This window comes from Oncorhynchus kisutch, linkage group LG6, assembly GCF_002021735.2.
Source record: "Oncorhynchus kisutch isolate 150728-3 linkage group LG6, Okis_V2, whole genome shotgun sequence".
In the NCBI taxonomy this organism is placed as follows: Eukaryota; Metazoa; Chordata; class Actinopteri; order Salmoniformes; family Salmonidae; genus Oncorhynchus; species Oncorhynchus kisutch.
Genome location: NC_034179.2, coordinates 37505672 through 37527621, shown reverse-complemented (window position 1 = coordinate 37527621; position 21950 = coordinate 37505672). Strand labels below are relative to the sequence as shown.

At 43.8% G+C, this 21950-nt stretch overlaps 1 protein-coding gene across 2 annotated transcripts; it reads left to right on the top strand.

Annotated features, from left to right (window-relative positions):
- Window positions 1–1479: 1479 nt before the first annotated feature.
- On the top strand, window positions 1480–21445 carry LOC109892785 (mitochondrial fission factor-like). 2 transcript variants are annotated; one of them, XM_020485560.2, is made up of 8 exons: window positions 1480–1807; window positions 2623–2838; window positions 4465–4604; window positions 8197–8288; window positions 9084–9269; window positions 11172–11246; window positions 11395–11467; window positions 19966–21445. In XM_020485560.2, the coding sequence occupies exons 2-8, from the start codon at window positions 2628–2630 to the stop codon at window positions 20095–20097; spliced, it is 909 nt and encodes a 302-aa protein (XP_020341149.1). In that variant the 5' UTR covers window positions 1480–1807; window positions 2623–2627; the 3' UTR covers window positions 20098–21445. The 2 variants fall into 2 exon arrangements, with proteins under 2 accessions (XP_020341149.1, XP_020341148.1); XM_020485559.2 differs by having other exon boundaries at window positions 2620–2838.
- The last annotated feature ends 505 nt before the right edge of the window (window positions 21446–21950 follow it).

Here is a 21950-nt window from a genome sequence, read left to right as displayed (position 1 = left end):
GAGCAAAGCACTTAACCCTAAATCAAATCAAATGTATTTATAAGGCCCTTTTTACATCAGCTGATGTCACAAAGTGCTATACAGAAACCCAGCCTAAAACCCCAAACAGCAAGCAATGCAGATGTAGAAGCACGATGGCTAGGAAAAACTCCCTAGAAAGGCAGGGACCTAGGAAGAAACCTAGAGAGGACCCAGTCTCTGAGGGGTGGCCAGTCCTCTTCTTGCTGTGCCGGGTGGAGATTATAACAGTACATGGCCATGATGTTAAAACGTTCATAGATGACCAGCAGGGTCAAATAATAATAATCACAGTGGTTGTAGAGGGTGCAACAGATCAGCTCAGTCCTGAGGCATGGTCCTATGGCTCAGGTCCCCCAGGAGGGGAGGAAGAGGGAGAGAGAGAGAATTAGAGGGAGCATACTTAAATTCCCACAGGACACCGGATAAGACAGGATAATTACACCAGATATAACAGACTGACCCTAGCCCCCCGACAATACTGCAGCATAGATACTGGAGGCTGAGACAGAAGGGGTCGGGAGACACTGTGGCCCCGTCCGACGATACCCCCGTACAGGGCCAACCAGGCGGGATATAACCCCACTCACTTTGCCAAAGCACAGCCCCCACACCACTAGAGGGATATCTGCAAACCACCAACTTACTACCCTGAGACAAGGCTGAGTATAGCCCACAAAGATCTCTCCCACGGCACGAAACCAAGGGGGCGCCAACCCTGATTGCTCTTGTAAGTTGTTCTGGATAAGAGCGTCTGCTAAATTACTAAAATGTCAATGTAAAATGTAGTAGGCCTAGGCTAATACAGAGTGATACGAATGTGTGCTTCAGTAAGGTTGGCTTCTCAGCATTCGTTGCCATGGTTATCAAATGTACCACAGAAATGGAACTTAAATCACAGAGAATAGATGTTGTGGTGGCAACTGCAGAGAAGTACTTGGGTTAAGGTGTTGAATTAAAAAGCCCCGTCCTCCCAGACCATCGGCTCAGCTTCTACACCTGCATTTGCTTGCTGTTTGGGGTTTTAGGCTGGGTTTCTGTACAGCACTTTGAGATATCAGCTGATGTACGAAGGGCTATATAAATACATTTGATTTGATTTGAGTTATAGCCAAAGTAGTGAAATGAGGTGGTGTTTTCTTCTTTTATGAAATAGTGGTATATATGTGTTGGGTTGGTTGGTGGTGCAATTCGTTTTTTTGTATCAAATATGTTGGGTTGGTGGTGCAATATGTTTTTTTTTTGTATCACAAAATGTAAAGCTGACAATGAACTGACAAGGTAAAAATCTGTCGTTCTGCCCCTGAACAAGGCATTTAACCCACTGTTCATAGGCCATCATTGTAAATAAGAATTTGTTCTTAACTGACTTGCCTAGTTAAATATAGGTTACATTTTAAATCAAATTTTTAAAAAAAGTTATGGACCACACACTCCCGCACAGTAGGTGGCGGCATGCACGAAAATTTTGCAAACGCAATGATACCAAAGAAGGACCTTAGTAGGGTAGCCAGCTAGCTAATGTCAACTTTATAAAGTTTAGCTACATAGCTTGCTAGTTCCCTACGCGTTTATCTAAATATCTGTAGTTTTTATTGATAAACTGTCTAGCCACGTTGTTAAAGATAATGTCAAATTGCTGCTGACAACTTCGTGATAGTTGACCAACTTATTTGGCTATCAGCTTTACTCCAGCTAGGTCGCTTGCATTCTAACTGACAAGCTAGCTAGCAAAGCTACTCGCTAATTTAGCTGGCCAAAGAGCTCTGCCCTGCAAGTTACTCCTCAGGTCTGTCATCTTTCTTGCTAGATATATCTTACATGTATTTTATTTTACTGTAGAAAGTGTGATTACGACAGGGTAATGTTCAAAGTATGACGAAAAAAAAAGATGAATAACGTTAGCCAGCTAAGCGTGCCATGACCAAGTAAATGGTAGGCAATTATCTCAATCAGGGGAGGGTGGAGAACAATCAACACCTTTTTTTGTGTGTGAATTTCCAAAACAAATATTCTGATTTATATCTACACAAAAATCTGCAATTCCCAAAATAGTGTGGATTGTTCTCTGTACTCTACCCTGATTCAGAACCATTTTCATTGTCATGGCATTCTTGGTTCCATAGAGCATTTGAAGACAAACTGCACAGACAACCGGTATAGTAAGTTTAAATGTAATTTTATTAAGTATTCTGTCTTGTAAGGAAAATGTACATGATTTGCAGGCATTACTTTAAGGTGGAATATACCAATTCATTGTGTATTACAGCCTGATTAATCAGACAACTAGCCACCTAGGTACGCTGTTCTCACATGAATTGAATTGAGTTGCCTGCCATCTGCAATGATTTGACAGGCCCCTAGCCAATTAAACTCAAAGATTTACGATGGAGTTGGGCAGACTGGATTTATGCACCCAAAGAATAACACAGGATAGTTCCAGCTAATCCACACTGCATGAAAATGAACCTACTAACATTTGACTAATCCTGTTGCCTAATCAGCTAACTACATCCAAGTATAGTCTTACAGGGGTAGTATAGGCTTGTCAAAGATGCACTGTGACTTCAGAAGTTGTAACACATTTTGATCTTAAAACAGCAGCTGCCATGGCCTCTTCGGAGTTTCGGGGTGACGTTTCCCAGGTGCGCAGCGGCCGTGACACCATCTTCTCTGAGGCCATCAACCAGAAGATGCGTGTCCCCGACCGGCTGAGAGTGGGGCCAGGCATGGGACAGAGATGGGAAGAGGAGAGGCAGGAGTGTGCTGACTGTCCCGCTTCTTACAGCATGCACATCCCAGACAGGCTGTCTCTCACAGGTGGGGACAAGGCTGGTCTGGAGATGGGCCTATTGATAAAGACAAAACAGGAGGCATTTATATGGCTTAAGTTCAAATCAAAATAAAATGTTATTTGTCACGTGCCGAATACAGCAGGTGTAGACCTTAAAGTTAAATGCTTACTTACAAGCCCTTAATTAGGGATAGGTGGGATGCAAATGTCTCAACTGGCCAATTGCCAGGGAAAATGCCAGATTCAAATAAAATACTATAAAATTCAAACTTTCATTAAATCACACATGTAAGATACTCAATTAAAGCTACACTCGTTGTGAATCCAGCCAACATGTCAGATTTTTAAAATGCTTTTCGGCGAAAGCATAAGAAGCTATTATCTGATAGCCTGCACCATCTGCACCAGCAGTAAACAAAGGAGTTAGCATATTTCAACCGTGCAGGCGCTACACAAAACGCTGAAATAAAATATAAAACATGCATTACCTTTGACGAGCTTCTTTTGTTGGCACTCCAATATGTCCCATAAACATCACAATTGGTCCTTTTGTTCAATTAATTCCGTCCATATATATCCAAAATGTCCATTTATAAAGCGCATTTGATCCAGAAAAAAACAGCTTACAAAAAACGCAACGTCACTACAAAATATTTCAAAAGTTGCCTATAAACTTTGCCAAAATATTTCAAACTACTTTTGTAATACAACTTTAGGTATTTTTAAACGTTAATAATCGATCAAATTGTAGACTGGGCAATCTGTGTTCAATACATGAAAGAAAACATACCAGCGCCACTTTTCACATCTTGCACAACTCACAAAAGTGTACCCAGTTCTGAGTTGGCCTACTTCTTCATTGCACAAAGGAATAAAATCAACCAAATTCCAAAGACTGGTGACATCCAGTGGAAGCGGTAGGAACTGAAAACCGGTTCCTACGAAATATCCCTTGGCAATAAGTCAGGGAAAAGGCAAAATAAAAAAATAAAAAATCTGAACAGTTAGTCCTCTGGGTTTTGCTAGTGCAATGCAAATTGTTTGGGTAGCCATTTGATTAGCTGTTCAGGAGTCTTATGGCTTGTTAAGAAGCCTTTTGGACATGGAGCTCCGGTACCACTTGCCGTGCGGGAGCAGATAGAACCGTCTATGACTTGGGTGGCTGGAGTAATTTACAATTTTTAGGGTCTTCCTCTGACACCGCCTGGTATAGAGTTACTGGATGGCAGGAAGCTTGGCCCCAGTGATGTTCTGGGCTGTACGCACTACCCTCTGTCGTGCGGTCAGAGGCTGAGCAGTTGCCATACCAGGCATTGATGCAACCAGAGATGCTCTCGATGGTGCAGCTGTATAACTTTGAGGCTCTGAGGACCCATGCCAAATCTTTTGTCTCCTGAGGGCGAATAGGATTTGTGCCCTCTTCACAACTGTCTTGGTGTGTTTGGACCGTGATAGTTTATTGGAACTTGAAGTAGAGTTGCGATAGAACGAAGACGGGTCAGAAGAAAAACTCCTTTAGCCACTTAACAATGCTGGTCCAAAATGCTCTGCTTTCTTTTTTTCTTCAGGATTTGAGTCAGAGCAATAATGGGATCTGTGTGTGAGTCCCTATCATATCTCAGTGTTCTTATATCTTTGTGACTTACTAATAGATGCCCCGGACATGAGCCCCCATCCACTGTTCACGTCATCCAAGCAAGGCTCAGCCCTCCCTCTGGGGCCTGCATGGGAGGCACAGCAGCACAGTGCCTGGAACAGAGAAAGAGACCCCTACATGAGGGAACCAGTGCAGGTATGTGAGAGTGGAGACTGGACCTTTTCTTTGGGAATGAGTTGTCTGACAATAATTGGATAAGTGTAGTGTCACTGATACATTTAGTGTCAAGCCATTGCTCTGTGTGTCATTCTTTAAAGTGTTCAGAGTCGTGCTTGGGGATAGCATTTGAGGAGATGGAGTTAGCAAAAGATTCAATATGCAGGTACCACCTGGATTGAAACATTCCCAGCAGCTTCCATCTGGCCCTACCCTCACCATCGAACTCAGGGATGGCCAACTTTGATGGGGGTGGGTGCCACCAAAAAGATCTGGACTCAACACGGGGGGGGCCGCAGTGGCTTGCGGTTCTGCATACCTATATCTATACCTAAACATTGTCAGCCGGCTCTAGCCTTTTGGTGGGCCTAAGCAAAATTAAAAGTTTTAGTTAATTTCATGCAATTGTACACATTTAGCCATCGGGTGGAGAGACATGTTTGCCTGAGAATGACTAACAAAATCAAGGGAGCCCCCGGTTGGTATTTCGACCATGATTACTACAAGTTTAGCTGGCCTCTAAGATCAATTTACAATCTAAAAATGTTTGCTGACATTGGCTAATTGAGTGACTGACATAACAAGAGAAACTGCTGATGCACAACCACATTTCTAAATTGCACCTTGTGTAATTCTGTTATTTTACCTGACAGAGTCCCACCTTCCCCAAAAGAGATTTGCAGGGATGCAAACTAGTCACCTTTTTGGCGAAATACGCCGTTTTGAATCCAAAATAGGTGACCTACGTGATTCGTGTAAAATCGTGCAACTGGAATTTGGAAAGTTTGAGGTGAGGGAGAAAATGTGGTGGAACAAGTATTGTTAGCATTGTTAAGCATCTTGCTACAGTAGCTGGATAGAATTCTCCGTTAGCTAGCCAGAGATATGTTGAGCAACATTAGCCAACATAACTGATCAAATAATTGAGTTTATTGAGTGAAAATTAGCTGGCTAATAACGTCAGACAGCTAACGTTACAACATCAGATGAGCTAACGTTAGTAACTTAACCATTCGCTATAGTATTAACTGGTATACAACTCCTTGTTGTTCCTCAAGTTATAACGCGTTAGTTGCTTACTGGACCCTGGCAATCTGTGTGGAATGTTAACAAACTATTTTCAAATCAAATTATATTAGTCACATGCGCCGAATACAACAGCAACCAGTGAAGTGATTACTTACGAGCTCCTAACTGACAAAGCAGTTAAAAAAGGATAAGAATAAGAAAGAAAAGTAACAAGTAATTAAGGAGCAGCAGTAAAATAACAATAGCGAGACTATATATAGGGGGGTACCGGTACAGAGTCAATGTGTGGGGGCACCGATTAGTTAAGGTAATATGTACATGTAGGTAGAGTTATTAAAGTGACTGTGCATGGATAACAACAGTGGCAGCCGTGTAAAAACAAAAGGGGGGGGGGCACAATGCAAGTCTAGGTAGACATTTGATTAGATGTTCAGGAGTCTTATGGCTTCGGGTAGAAGCTGTTTAGAAGCCTCTTGGACCTAGACTTGGAGCTCCGGTACCGCTTGCCGTGCGGTAGCAGAGAAAACCGACTATGATTAGGGTGGCAACACCGCCTGGTATAGAGGTCCTGGATAGCAGGAAGCTTGGCTCTGTTGGGGCGGTATGCAAATTGGAGTGGGTCTAGGGTTAATGGTGTTGATGTGAGCCATGAGCAGCCTTTCAAAGCACTTCATGGCTACAGATGTGAGTGCTACGTGTCGGTAGTTGTTTAGGCAGGTTACCTTAGTGTTCTTGTGCACAGGCACTATGGTGGTTTGCTTAAAACATGTTGGTATTACAGACTCGGACAGGGAGAGGTTGAAAATGTCAGTGAAGACACTTGCCGGTTGGTCAGCGTGTGCTCGCAGTACACGTCCTGGTAATCCGTCTGGCCCTGCGGCCTTGTGAATGTTGATCAGTTTTAACGCTCTTACTCACATTGGGGCCGGAGAGCGTGATCAGTCTTTCGGAACAGCTGGTGCTCTCATGTATGTTTCAGTGTTATTTACCTTGAAGCAAGCATAGAAGTAGTTTAGCTCATCTGTTAGGCTCGTGTCACTGGGCAGCTCTTGGCTGTGCTTCCCTTTGTAGATTGTAATGGTTTGCAAGCCCTGCCACATCCAACGAGCGTCAGAGCTGGTGTAGTATGATTCGATCTTAGTCCTGTATTGATGCTTTGCCTGTTTGATGGTAAGTCGGAGGGCATAGCAGGATTTCTTATCAGCTTCCGGGTTAGAGTCCTGCTCCTTGAAAGCGGCAGCTCTAGCCTTTAGCTCAGTGTGGATGTTGCCTGTAATCCATGGCTTCTGGTTGGGGTAGGTACGTACGGTCACTTTGGGGACGATGTCATCGATGCACTTATTGATGAAGCCAATGACTGATGTGGTGTACCCCTCAATACCATTGGAGGAATCCCGGATCATATTCCAGTCTGTGCTAGAAAAACAGTCCTGTAGCTTAGCATCTGCTTCATCTGACCACGTTTTTATTGATCTAGTCACTGGTGCTTCCCGCTTTCATTTTTGATTGTAAGCAGGAATCAGGAGGATAGAATTATGGTCAGATTTGCCAAATGGAGGGTGAGGAAGAGCTTTGTATGCGCCTCTGTACGTGGAGTAAAAGTGATCGAGCAATTTTTTTTGGGTTGCACATTTAACATACTGAAAGAAAGTTGGTAAAACTGATTTAAGTTTCCCTGCATTAAAGTCCCCAGCTACTAGGAGTGCTGCCTCTGGGTGAGCATTTTCTTGTTTGCTTATGGCGGAATACAGCTCATTCAATACTGTCTTAGTGCCAGCCTCTGACTGTGGTGGTATGTAAATAGCTACGAAAAATACAGATAAATTCTCTAGGCAGGTAGTGTGGTCTACAGTTTATCATGAGATACTCTACCTCAGGCGAGCAATAGCTCGAGACTTCCTTAGATATCGTGCACCAGCTGTTATTTACAAAAATACATAGTCCGCCGCCCCTTGTCTTACCAGATGCCGCTGTTCTATCCTGCCGGTGCAGCGTATAACCCGCCAGCTGTATGTTGATAGTGGCGTTGTTCAGTCACGTCAATGAAGCATAAGATATTACAGTTTTGAATGTCCCGTTGGTAGTTTAATCTTCTGTGTGGGTCATCTATTGTATTGTCCAAAGATTGCACGTTTGCTAGCAGAAGGAAGGAAGTGGGGGTTTATTTGATCGCCTACGAATTCCCTCTACAGTATGTGGTTAATTTTCAGAATGAGAGAATTAGGTGAAACTGAGGCGTTGCTTGTTAAACAAGTGGATTCGGGGATTAAGTGTAGCTGGGCCTGGCTTAAGCTGGAAGCCACTATAGAGTTGAAAGGAACATCATTCACCCTCCCTCTTTTTCAATACAGTGGATAAAAAGGGGTATGCCAGGTGTACTTTGCATGTTTCAGTGCAACAAAAAAAAGTGTCACCTTTTTGGGCCCTCACCAGTTTGCATCCCTGGATATGGAAATTGATCCGCAGGCCTACCAAAGGGGGCCACCAGTTACCCATCTCTTCCTTATTGAACTCATGTTACCCTTTCTCTCTTCTGTGACAGAGTCCACTGCGTAGGTCCTACAGTGACCAGGCTTTTGGCAGGAGCAACCCTGGCACCCCCACCTGCAAACAGACACCGCACACCCCTATCTCGTAAGTACAAGACACATTGGATTAAACACTTCTTTAACTCCTTTTAAATGTCACCATAGAGATCCATCTCTTTCCTTGGACCAGACTGAGTGGCTTATTACATTTACATTTGTCATTTAGTAGAAGCTCTTATCCAGAGCGACTTACAGGAGCATTTAGGGTTAAGTGCCTTGCTCAAGGGCACATAGACAGATTTTTCACCTCGTTGGCTCGGGGATTCGAACCAGCGGTCTTCTGGTGACTGGCCCAACGCTCTTAGCCGCTAGGCTACCTGCCTCTCTGCATGCTCCTCTGCCCAGTGAGGAGGTTACATGTACAACGCTTCCTCAAAAGTGGAGAAAAAAAGCTCCCAAAACACATGGTGCTGAATGTTTTCAGAACACTTCACTTTGAAGCATGATTTTTGTTGGTTTTCATCACCTTGTGGACGAGACAACTCGGCCATATGTAACCAGAGTAGCATAAATTACTTATCAAAATTCTTTCAACACCTGGAACATTTCAGAAAGACACAAAGGGGAAGTTGCATTGTTGGCTTGGGACACTACATTCTATTGACTTTGCGCTGCCTCAGGCCCCATGCAGCGTTGTCCTCCTATTCGTCACCTGTGTTTCCTGTGTTTCCAGCAGAGGGAGACACATTGGTTTCTCTGATCTCTAGCCTCTCCTTACATGTAGGTTATATTGGAGGCAACGTGAAGTTGTGGCGTTGTCACTATGCTTGGTAAGTGTTGTGCCCCTCTGTCTGTCCTGGTGACCCAACCCACCCCCACCCCTCACTTGTGCCTGTTGTAGTTGCGGCAGTGCAGGATGCCCCCCTCAGCGCTCCTCTACTGCTGCTGCAGACACCCTGCCCATGCCCCTGGGGCTCCCTGCCACCCTACCCAGCCTCCTGTCCCCGCAGACCATGCTGCAGGCTGCCAAGGAACTGGGCCAGCAGGCCTCACAGTGCCTTCTGCAGACTGTCACTCAGAAATACAGGTTAGGGGTCCTACCTTCTCCGACCTGAGTGACCCCTGCCTACCCAAACCGAAATCTTAACAAATGGCCCCTAACCTCCTTCCATTTCTTCCTTGCTTGGGCTTGCATTTATGTCCTTACGCTACTAGTTCTAACTTTCTTGGCAAAGCTTTTGCCTCAATAAAGGATTCATTCTTGACTACAGGATCACTTCCTTTACTCACAACTTAGGTTGAAATCATACTATTTTTATTTGACCTTTTATTTTACTAGGCAAGTCAGTTAAGAACAAATGATTATTTACAATGACGGCCTAGGAACAGTGGGTTAACTGCTCTAACCACTAGGCTACCTGCCGCCCCAAGTATACCATGAAATGCTTGCTTATTAGCCCTTTCCAATGATGCAGAGTAAAAAACAAGAATTTAAGGTATTTGAGGTAGATATGGACGTAAAGTGACTAGGAATCATGATATATAATAATGATGAGTAAAATGGTGTCTGTATTTACAGTACAAGTCAAAAGTTGACACCTACTCATTCAAGGGTTTTTCTTTCATTTTTTATTTTCTACATTGTAGAATAATAGTGAAGACATCAAAACTATGAAATAATACATATGGAATCATGTAGTAACCAAATACTATAAAATATATTTTTGATTGAACACTTACTTGGTTACTACATCATTCCATATGTGCTATTTCATAGTTTTGATGTCTTCACTATTCTACAATGTAGAAAAAAAAAACTGGAATGAGTAGGTGTCAACTTTTCACTGGTACTGTATATAGTGTACAAAATATTAAGAACATCCTAATATTGAGTTGCCCCCCCAGTTTTGCCCTCAGAACAGCCTCAATTTGTCAGAACATGGACTCTATAAGGTGTCAAGCGTTCCACAGGGATACTGGCCCATGTTGACTCCAATGCTTCCCACAGCTGTCAAGTTGGCTGGATGTCCTTTGGGTGGTGGACCATTCTTGATACACACGGGAAACTGTTGAGTGTGAAAAACCCAGCAGCGTTGCAGTTCTTGACACAAACCGGTGCGCCTGGCACTTACTACCATACCTCGTTCAAAGGCACGCCAATATTTTGTCTTGCCCATTCACCCTCTGAATGACACACATACACAATCCGTCTCAAGGCTTAACAATCCTTCTTTAACCTGTCTCCTCTCCTTCATCTACACTGATTGAAGTGGATTTAACAGGTGACATCAATATGGGATCATAGCTTTCACCTGGTCAATCTGTGTCATGGAAAGAGTACAGTCTATGACTAGGGTAGCTGGAGTCTGACAATTTTTCAGACCTTCTTACCCCGCCTGATATTAGAGATCCTGGAAGGCAAGGGAGCTCTGCCCCAGTGATGTACATGGCCGTCCGCACCACCCTCTGTAGCGCTTTGCGGTCGAGGGAGGTGCATTTGCCGTAGCAAGCGGTGATGCAGCCAGTCAAGGTGCACTTGAGGGTCCAGCTGTAGCACTTATTGAGAATCCAAAATCTTTTCAGCCACCTGAGGGGGAAGAGGCGCTGTCGTGCCCACTTCATTAATATGCGGGTCTGTGTGGACCATGTTAAGTCCTTAGTGATGAACTGTCCCGTCCCTCTGCACTCTAAACTCTGCATGCTGCTTCTCCCTGCTTTGCTCTTGCTTCGGGTAGAAGTTGCCAGTTGGCGCACATCTTGGATCAGCCCATTGTACCCTAATCCTAACCTTAGCCTTTACAGGCAACAATGGAAAACTGATGTTAGATCAGCATCCATGGGACAACTTCATCTTACTACTGCTTTGTGCTGTCTTTTGTTGCCCACTTCTGGTTGTTTTTCCTCATGCTGGATCCTTCCCTGTTGTTCTTCTATCTGCCTTGTGTTGAAAGCCCCTTTGCAGACTGTGGTCTCTCTCCCTGGTTTAAAGGTTCAGCTCTCCTGAACACCCAACTACTGCTGTGGTTGAGGAGCCCCCTGTGTATGTCGAAACAGACAGGAAAAGGTGACAAGTTCTGGCAAACCATTGGCATTTCCTATTATTGGGCTTGTTTTGTGGTACCAACAACACTTTTCTGAAGCCTAAAGCATTGAAGTGTGGGTGTGTGTGCACATGCACCATTTACCTTTATCCCTGTTTGTGCGGTTGGCAGTGCCATGCGGGACTCCTGGATGAGCCCAGATGAGGGATGTGCAGCTGTGGAGTTCATCGTACTTAGGAGACAGGTAAGCAGGCTAATAACCCCTCTCGTGGGTGAAAAGAGACAATAATGAGCTACTTTCGCCTTCCATTGAACGTCTGAATGACACTGTCTGATTGACACCTGCATGTGAACTAGTCTACCTTATAGGATAATGCAAAATCAATCAAATATAAATTGATGTGGAAAGTTAAGGGGAAGCTATAGAGACAGCTGTGATATAGGCCTAGGCTATATGAAGATGAAATTGACAACCATTTGAAAATAGAAGACAGGCTATGGACAGATTGAGTGCATATCAGCCATTGATACATTTTAGTGAAGCAGTCGGTGGTTATGTTGACACTGGGCCTTCATTTTTATTTGATGAATTATTTTATCTAAGAGTAGCCTATACTCTGGCGGATATTTCAGTTTTTTTGTCTTTCGCGCATCTCGACAGACAACTTGCCTATCTCTTCCCCCTCTCTCTTAAACGAGTAGCATATAAACTCAGCAAAAAAAGAAACATCCCTTTTTCAGGACCCTGTCTTTTAACAGATCATTAGTAAAAATCCAAATAACTTCACAGATCTTCATTGTAAACACTGTTTCCCATGCTTGTTCAATAATGAACTATAAACAATTAATGAACATGCACCTGTGGAACAGTCGTTAAGACACTAACAGCTTACAGACAGTAGGCAATGAAGGTCACAGTTATGAAAACTTAGGACACAGAGGCCTTTCTACGGACTCTGAAAAACACCAAAAGAAAGATGCCCAGGGTCCCTGCTCATCTGCGTGAACGTGCCTTAGGCATGCTGCATGAGGACTGCAGATGTGGCCAGGGCAATAAATTGCAATGTCCGTACTGTGAGACGCCTGAGACAGGATGGACAGTTCATCGTCCTCGCAGTGGCAGACCACGTGTAACAACACCTGCACAGGATCAGTACATCCGAACATCACACCTGCGGGACAGGATGGCAACAACAACTGCCCGAGTTACACCAGGAACGCACAATCCTTCCATCAGTGTTCAGACTGTCAATAGGCTGAGAGAGGCTGGACTGAGGGTTGTAGGCCTGTTGTAAGGCAGGTCCTCACCAGACATCACCGGCAACAACGTCGCCTATGGGCATAAACCCATGGACCAGACAGGACTGGCAAAAAGTGCTCTTCATTGACTAGTCGCAGTTTTGTCTCACCGGGGGTGATGGTCGGATTCATACTTATCGTTGAAGGAATGAGCGTTACACTGAGGCCTGTACTCTGGAGCAGGACCGATTTGGAGGTGGTGGGTCCGTCATGGTCTAGGGGCTTTGTGTCACAGCATCATCAGACTGAGCTTGTTGTCATTGCAGGCAATCTCAACGCTGTGCATTACAGGGAAGACATCCTCCTCCCTCATGAGCTACCCTTCCTGCAGGCTCATCCTGACATGACCTTCCAGCATGACAATACCACCAGCCATACTGCTCGTTCTGTGCGTGATTTCCTGCAAGACAGGAATGTCAATGTTCTGCCATGGCTAGCGAAGAACCCGGATCTCAATCCCATTGAGCACGTCTGGGACCTGTTGGATCGGAGGGTGAGGGCTAGGTCCCCCCCCCCCCGAAATGTCCGGGAAGTTGCTGGTGCCTTAGTGGAAGAGTGGGGTAACATCTCACAGCAAGAACTGGCAAATCTGGTGCAGTCCACTACAGTACTCAATGCAGCTGATGGCCACACCAGATACTGACTGTTACTTTTGATTTGGACTCCCCCTTTGTTCAGGGACACATTATTCCATTTGTGTTAGTCACAGTCTGTGGAATTTGTTCAGTTTGTCTCAGTTGTTTAATCTTATGTTAATGCAAGTATTTACACGTTTGCTGAAAATAAATGCAGTTAACAGTGAGAGGACCTGTTTTTTTTTCCTTTTTTATATACAGTGGGGCAAAAAAGTATTTAGTCAGCCACCAATTGTGCAAGTTCCCCCACTTAAAAAGATGAGGCCTGTAATTTTCATCATAGGTACACTTCAACTATGACAGACAAAATGAGAAGAAAAAAAATCCAGAAAATCACATTGTAGGATCTTTAATGAATTTATTTGCAAATGATGGTGGAAAATAAGTATTTGGTCAATAACAAAAGTTTCTCAATACTGTGTTCTATACCCTTTGTTGGCAATGACAGAGGTCAAACGTTTTCTGTGAGTCTTCACAAGGTTTTCACACACTGTTGCTGGTATTTTGGCCCATTCCTCCATGCAGATCTCCTCTAGAGCAGTGATGTTTTGGGGCTGTTGCTGGGCAACACGGACTTTCAACTCCCTCCAAAGATTTTCTATGGGGTTGAGATCTGGAGACTGGCTAGGCCACTCCAGGACCTTGAAATGCTTCTTTACGAAGCCACTCCTTCGTTGCCCGGGCGGTGTGTTTGGGATCATTGTCATGCTGAAAGACCCAGCCACGTTTCATCTTCAATGCCCTTGCTGATGGAAGGAGGTTTTCACTCAAAATCTCACGATACATGGCCCCATTCATTCTTTCCTTTACACGGATCAGTCGTCCTGGTCCCTTTGCAGAAAAACAGCCCCAAAGCATGATGTTTCCACCCCCATGCTTCACAGTAGGTATGGTGTTCTTTGGATGCAACTCAGCATTCTTTGTCCTCCAAACACGACGAGTTGAGTTTTTACCAAAAAGTTATATTTTGGTTTCATCTGACCATATGACATTCTCCCAATCTTCTTCTGGATCATCCAAATGCTCTCTAGCAAACTTCAGACGGGCCTGGACATGTACTGGCTTAAGCAGGGGGACACGTCTGGCACTGCAGGATTTGAGTCCCTGGCGGCGTAGTGTGTTACTGATGGTAGGCTTTGTTACTTTGGCCCCAGCTCTCTGCAGGTCATTCACTAGGTCCCCCCGTGTGGTTCTGGGATTTTTGCTCACCGTTCTTGTGATCATTTTGACCCCACGGGGTGAGATCTTGCGTGGAGCCCCAGATCGAGGGAGATTATCAGTGGTCTTGTATGTCTTCCATTTCCTAATAATTGCTCCCACAGTTGATTTATTCAAACCAAGCTGCTTACCTATTGCAGATTCAGTCTTCCCAGCCTGGTGCAGGTCTACAATTTTGTTTCTGGTGTCCTTTGACAGCTCTTTGGTCTTGGCCATAGTGGAGTTTGGAGTGTGACTGTTTGAGGTTGTGGACAGGTGTCTTTTATACTGGTAAGTTCAAACAGGTGCCATTAATACAGGTAACGAGTGGAGGACAGAGGAGCCTCTTAAAGAAGAAGTTACAGGTCTGTGAGAGCCAGAAATCGTGCTTGTTTGTAGGTGACCAAATACTTATTTTCAACCATAACTTGCAAATACATTCATAAAAAAAATCCTACAATGTGATTTTCTGGAATTTTTTTTCTCATTTTGTCTGTCATAGTTGAAGTGTACCTATGATAAATTACAGGCCTCTCATCTTTAAGTGGGAGAACTTGCACAATTGGTGGCTGACTAAATACTTTTTTGCCCCACTGTATATATCTCTTTATCAGTCAAAAGTTTGGACACCTACTCATTTTTACTATTTTCTACATTGTAAAATAATGGTGAAGACATCAATTCTATGGAATCATGTATTAACCCAAAAAATGTTAAACAAATCAAAATATATTCAGCCTCAGAAATTGCAGCACAAATAAATGCTTCAGAGTTCAAGTATCAGACACATCTCAACATCAACTGTTCAGAGGAGACTGCGTGAATCAGGCCTTCATGGTCAAATTGCTGCAAAGAAACCAAAACTAAAGGACTCGCTTGGGCCAAGAACACGAGCAATGGACATTAGACCTGTGGAAATCTGTCCTTTTGGTCTGATGAGTCCAAATGTGAGATTTTGGGTTCTAACCGCTGTGTCTTTGTGAGATGCAGAGTAGGTGAACGGATGATCTCGTGTGGTTTCCACCGTGAAGCATGGAGGTGGTGGTGTGATGATGCTTTGCTGGTGACACTGATTTATTTAGAATTCAAGGCACACTTAACCAGCATGGCTACCGCAGCATTCTGCAGTGATACCCCATCCCATCTGGTTTGCACTTATTGGGACCATCATTTGTTTTTCAACAGCTGTTTGACCAAGAATGAGAGTGGAGTGCTGCATCAGATGACCTGGCCTCCACAGTCACCCGACCTCAAGCCAATTGAGATGGTTTGGGATGAGTAGGACCGCAGAGTGAAGGAAAAGCAGCCAACAAGTGCTCAGCATATGTGGGAACTCCTTCAAGGCTGTTTGAAAAGCATTCCAGGTGAAGCTGGTTGAGAGAATGCAAAGCTGTCAGCAAGGCAAAAGGTGGCTACTTTCAAGATTCTCAAATATAAAATATATTTTGATTTGTTTAACACTTTTTTGGGGGGTTACTACGTTATTGCATAGTTTGTCTTCACTATTATTCTACAATGTAGAAAATAGTAAAAATAAAGAAAAACCCTTGCATGAGTCCAAACTTTTGACTGGTACTGTGAGTTACACTTCATATAAGGAAATGAGTCAATTGAAATAAATTCATTAGGCCATGATCTGTGGCTTTCACATGACTGGGAATACAGTTATGCATCTGTTGGTCAATGACGCCTTAAAAAAAAAAAAGTAGGAGCTTGGATCAGATAACCACTCTGTATCTGGTGTGACCACCATTTGCTTCATGCAGCATGACACATCTCCTTTGCATAGAGTTGATCATGCTGTTGATTGTGGCCTGTGGAATGTTGTCCCAGTCCTCTTCAATGGCTGTGCGAAGTTCCTGGATTTTTAGCAGGAACTGGAACATGTGGTTGTACACGTCGATCCAGAGCATCCCAAACTTGCTCAATGGGTGACATGCCTGCGTATACAGGCCATGGAAGAACTGGGACATTTTAAGCTTCCAAGAAGTGTGTGTGTAGATACTTGCGACATGGGGCCATGCATTATGCTGAAACATGAGGTGATAGCGGGAGATTTAACGGCATGACAATGACCCTCAGGATCTCGTCACGGTATCTATGTGCATTGAAATTGCCATCAATAAAATGCAATTGTAAGTTGACCATAACTTGTGTCTGCCCATACCATAACCCCACTGCCAACATGGGTCCATCTGGTCACAATGTAGACGTCAGCAAACCGCTTGTCCGCAAGACGCCATACAAGTGGCCTGCGGTTGTGAGGCTGGTTGGACGTACTGCCAAATTCTCTAAAATGACGGGAGGCGGCTTATGGTAGAGAAATGGCCATTTTCATTTTCTGGCAAAAGCTCTGGTGGACATTCCTGCAGTCAGCATGCCAATTGCACCCTCCCTCAACTTGAACCATCTGTGGCATTGAGTTCTTTGACAAAACTGAATTTTTTTGTGGCATTTTGTCCCCAGAACAAGGTGCACCTGTGTAATGATCATGCTGTTTAATCAGTTTATTGATATGCCACACCTGTCAGGTGGATGGATTATCTTGGCAAAAGAGAAATACTCACTAATAGGGATGTACACAAATTTGAACAAAATCTGAGATTAGTTTTTTTTATGAGTATGGAACATTTCTGGGATCTTTTTCAGCTCATGAAACATAGGACCAACACTTTACATATTGTGTTGACATTTTTGTTCCATGTAGTTTGAAACTTTTGAGCAATTTAAAAAGCATCGATCAATCCTCTTGCTTGCTGAATTACAATAAAATAGGTAAGTGTTGGCAATGAACTGGCAGGGAAGTTTGAATGGCGAAAGTGACATGTAGCTCTGGTGTAATGTAATCACAAAGGCTAAATTAATACACTGCTCAAAAAAATAAAGGGAACACAAAAATAACACATCCTAGATTTGAATGAATGAAATATTATTTTTAAATACTTTTTTCTTTACATAGTTGAATGTGCTGACAACAAAATCACACAAATTATCAATGGAAATCAAATTTATCAACCCATGGCGGTCTGGATTTGGAGTCACGCAAAATTAAAGTGGAAAACTACACTACAGGCTGATCCAACTTTGATGTAATGTCCTTAAAACAAGTCAAAATGAGGCTCAGTAGTGTGTGTGGCCTCCACGTGCCTGTATGACCTCCCTACAACGCATGGGCATGCTCCTGATGAGGTGGCGGCTGGTCTCCTGAGGGATCTCCTCCCAGACCTGGACTAAAGCATCCGCCAACTCCTGGACAGTCTGTGGTGCAACGTGGCGTTGGTGGATGGAGCGAGACATGATGTCCCAGGTGTGCTCAATTGGATTCAGGTCTGGGGAACGGGCGGGCCAGTCCATAGCATCAATGCCTTCCTCTTGCAGGAACTGTTGACACACTCCAGCCACATGAGGTCTAGCATTGTCTTGCATTAGGAGGAGGCCAACCGCACCAGCAATATGGTCTCATCTCGGTACCTAATGGCAGTCAGGCTACCTCTGGCGAGCACATGGAGGGCTGTGCGGCCCCCCAAAGAAATGCCACCCCACACCATGGCTGACCCACCGCTAAACCGGTCATGCTGGAGCATGTTGCAGGCAGCAGAATGTTCTCCACGGCGTCTCCAGACTGTCACGTCTGTCACGTGCTCACTGTGAACCTGCTTTCATCTGTGAAGAGCACAGGGCGCCAGTGTCGAATTTTCCAATCTTGGTGTTCTCTGGCAAATGAAAAACTTCCTGCACGGTGTTGGGCTGTAAGCACAACCACCACCTGTGGACATCGGGCCCTCATACCACCCTCATGGAGTCTGTTTCTGACCATTTGAGCAGACACATGCACATTTGTGGCCTGCTGGAGGTCATTTTGCAGTGCTCTGGCAGTGCTCCTCCTTGCACAAAGGCGGAGGTAGCGGTCCTGCTGCTGGGTTGTTGCCCTCCTACGGCCTCCTCCACGTCTCCTGATGTACTGGCCTGTCTCCTGGTAGCGCCTCCATGCTCTGGACACTACGCTGACAGACACAGCAAACCTTCTCGCCACGGCTCGCATTGATGTTCCATCCTGGATGAGCTGCACTACCAGAGCCACTTGTGTGGGTTGTAGACTCCGTCTCATGCCAGCATTCAAAAGTGACCAAAACATCAGCCAGGAAGCATAGGAACTGAGAAGTGGTCTGTGGTCCCCACCTGCAGAACCACTCCTTTATTGGGGGTGTCTTGCCTATAATTTCCACCTGTTGTCTATTCCATTTGCACAACAGCATGTGACATTTATTGTCAATCAGTGTTGCTTCCTAAGTGGACAGTTTGATTTCACAGAAGTGTGATTGACTTGGAGTTACATTGTGTTGTTTAAGTGTTCCCTTTATTTTTTTGAGCAGTGTACATTGCTGCACTGATGCATTGTAAAAATAAAAACAGGCAGAAATGTATTTATTCATTCACACAACAAACTCAGACCTGTCAGTGGCAGGCTACCCTGTATTTTGTCGTATAAAAAATATTCTGCCAATGTATCCAGTCATTAAATGTAGTAGGCTAGAAATTACCTGAAATGTTTATATAGGCCTATATTAATTCATGATATTATCTTATGTTGCTGGTAAGACATTAGGGGACTTGGTGAGTGACATCAGTAGCATCTTTAGGCTTAATTTAGGCCTGAATCTCTCGAGATAAACCTGTTTACTGTTAGTGCGGCCTTACACCGAACCCAAACCGGCTGCGCGCATGCGCTATCGTGCATGCATTTATTTTGTCCCCCTACTCAAAATGCGATCACGACACGCAGGTTAAAATATCAAAACAAACTCTGAACCAATGACATTAATTTGGGGACAGGTCGAAAAGCATTAAACATGTATGGCTAGTTAGCTTGCACTTGTTAGCTAATTTGTCCTATTTAGCTAGCTTGCTATTGCTAGCTCATTTGTCCTGGGATATAAACATTGAGTTATTTTACCTGAAATGCACAAGCTCCTCTACTTCGCCAATTAATCCACACATAAAACGGGCAACCGAATCGTTTCTAGTCATCTCCTCCTTCCAGGCTTTTTCATCTTTGAACTTATATGGGGATTGGCATCTAAACTTTCATAGTATTACCACGACTACCGGCAAAACAGTTTGTCTTTCAATCACCCACGTTGTTATAGCCAATGAGGAGATGGCACGTGGGTTCCTGCTTCTATAAACTGATGAGGAAATGGGAGAGGCAGGACTTTCAGCGTGATATGCGTCAGGAATAGGGACTTATATTTTAGCCCTTGGCATCGCAGACGCTCGCAATAATTGAATAACATGGATTTCTAAAGGTATTTTGCGACGCTCGCACACGCAACGTGTCCGGTCTGGTCAGAATGTTATGCTTTTGTTCCATCAATGCCATTATGATAGTGTAGCCTGTGTTCAACCAGTAGATGGAGCCATAACTTCAATATTTTCTTCTGGCCATTGAGTCACTAATGTTATGGATACTTGTATGTTGCATTTCTGTAAGATGTCCTTTCTTGAGTCTCAGAAACTGAGGCCATCTTTACACTACGACAAATGTTGGGTATAAACAAAAAATAAATCTGTCACTTACAGTATAACAGATCAGCGCCTTTCTCGTGTCCAGGTGGTGAAGATGAGTCGTCGTCTGGCGGGTCTGGAGAAGCAGAACACTGAACACAGACAGACTGAGCTGGTGCTCTTCTCCCTGCTCCTTTCTGCCTGCCTGCTCAACGGATGGCTCTGGATACGCAGATAACAGACACACGTCACTCAAATAGCCCACTCATCTGCTCTGCAACGCTACTTTGCTCAACTCTGCATTACACATCCACTCAGCTGGGTAGTTTGTCAGTGTACTTATTCTTACACACATGTTGGTGTTAGATGTTGAGCATGTATAGATCGCAATGGCCCATCTCCTTTCTTCCAAGGCCAGGGCCCAGATTCACTAAACACTTCTTACGTAAAAACTTAAGGTTCTTAAGAAGAAAAATACATTCATAAGATAGTTTAAGTGCAATTCCTCAACAATATCTTCTTACAAATCTTCATTTTTTGGCAACTTATCTAGCTAGCAATGGCAATCATGTTAGCATGATTACTGCTCTAAAACATGTTATTGGGTTTAAGATTATCAATACTGAAACTTTCAGATGAAGTTTGAATTAAACTGCTTTCATGAGCTTTTTCTCGCACTGCCAAGAGTGTAGCTAACTTGGAATTAAGAACCAAGTTTGTTAAGGAGAAAGGGCAAGAAAATGTCCAATATCCTTTCTTCAAGTCTATAGGTAAGGTTTTGTAAATCTGGGCCCCAGGAGAGGAAGCTATTTCAGCAACTGTTAAGGGACTATGATGATAAAATGATGTTGAGCATTAGTGGTGTGCATAGGTCACAAATATGGACTAAGTTGATTGTCAAGATGGATGCTGGCATATTTCAACATTATCAGGGATTGATCCATTTCATGTTTGCCTAAAGGATTGGCCATCTCTGTGACTTGAACAGCTAGTGCTTACCACGGTTGGAGGTGGTGATCGGAAATGATAGTGTTACTGCGTAGGCTTCTATATTGTTGTCGTTGAGATGGATAATCAGATTTAAGTCATAGGTCTGTCAAAACACAGCGTGTGTAAACTTAACATTTCAATCTAGTTGTTAACCACTGGTGGTGGAATGCCATGAGTCAGTTGGTAACTGGTCCAAAGTATCTAGTATACTATTATGGTATGATCTACTTGGAACTTTTCAGACTTAGAGAAGCCTAAATTGTAATCCGTTTCATATAGTACATGTGTAATAAGGTCCTTCTGTAAGGCCTCTATTTAATCAAGACTAAAGTAAGACATGTCTGCGTTTGAATGCCTGCGACATGAAGTGCTTTGAAGTTGGCTCAGTGGCTTTGATCTTTTCCAGACTAGTTTATAATATGAAGTGATATGTTTCTCAGAAGTCAAATGACATTAACCATGAATGTAAATTGAACACTAATTTATTACATGGGGTTTCTTGTTCTTTTTCCATTTTTGAAGTTGTATTGGGTTTACAATAAATTAAATATAATGTTGAGTGAGGTTTGTTTTGTCCGTTGGGTCTTTCACCTGCTTGAACCTCGTCTGGGGCCGTATTCATTACGTCGATTCTGTTGCAAACGGAACAGAAGTGTTTTTTTCCATTGGAAATCTTCCGTTTGCTGTTAGGGTACGCATGTTTCCTCCAATGGTTTGACATTTGAGTCGTTATTTCTAACATCGATAGTGCCTACACTTTCTTGCGCCGTTTTGAACTTCTAACACAGTAGGGATAATAAGGGAGTGGTTTGACACACGAGCAAATGCTCACACCGCTGAAACATCTGGGTGGTATTCATTATGCTGATTCTGATGCATGGGATTTGTCAGGTGTGGTTTCGTTGCATTCAATGGCAACAAGCTGCTTGTGGATTTGACAGCTCAAATGCCGTTCCACCACGACACTGCATTTCAATCCGATTGAATCTAGCCCTTAGATATCAAAGAAGTCATCTAGTCTCGTTCCACTGCATGTTCCCCTCTAATCAGGGACTGATTTAGACCTGGGACAACAGGTGGGTACAATTATCAGGTAGGACA

Bases quoted from the DNA above. Each gene is read 5' to 3' on its own strand.
- LOC109892785 (XM_020485560.2), top strand. From the start codon at position 2,628: ATGGCCTCTTCGGAGTTTCGGGGTGACGTTTCCCAGGTGCGCAGCGGC. The intron at 2,839-4,464 runs GTGGGGACAAGG...ACTTACTAATAG, and splicing joins AGACAGGCTGTCTCTCACAG to ATGCCCCGGACATGAGCCCC. The intron at 4,605-8,196 runs GTATGTGAGAGT...CTTCTGTGACAG, and splicing joins ACATGAGGGAACCAGTGCAG to AGTCCACTGCGTAGGTCCTA.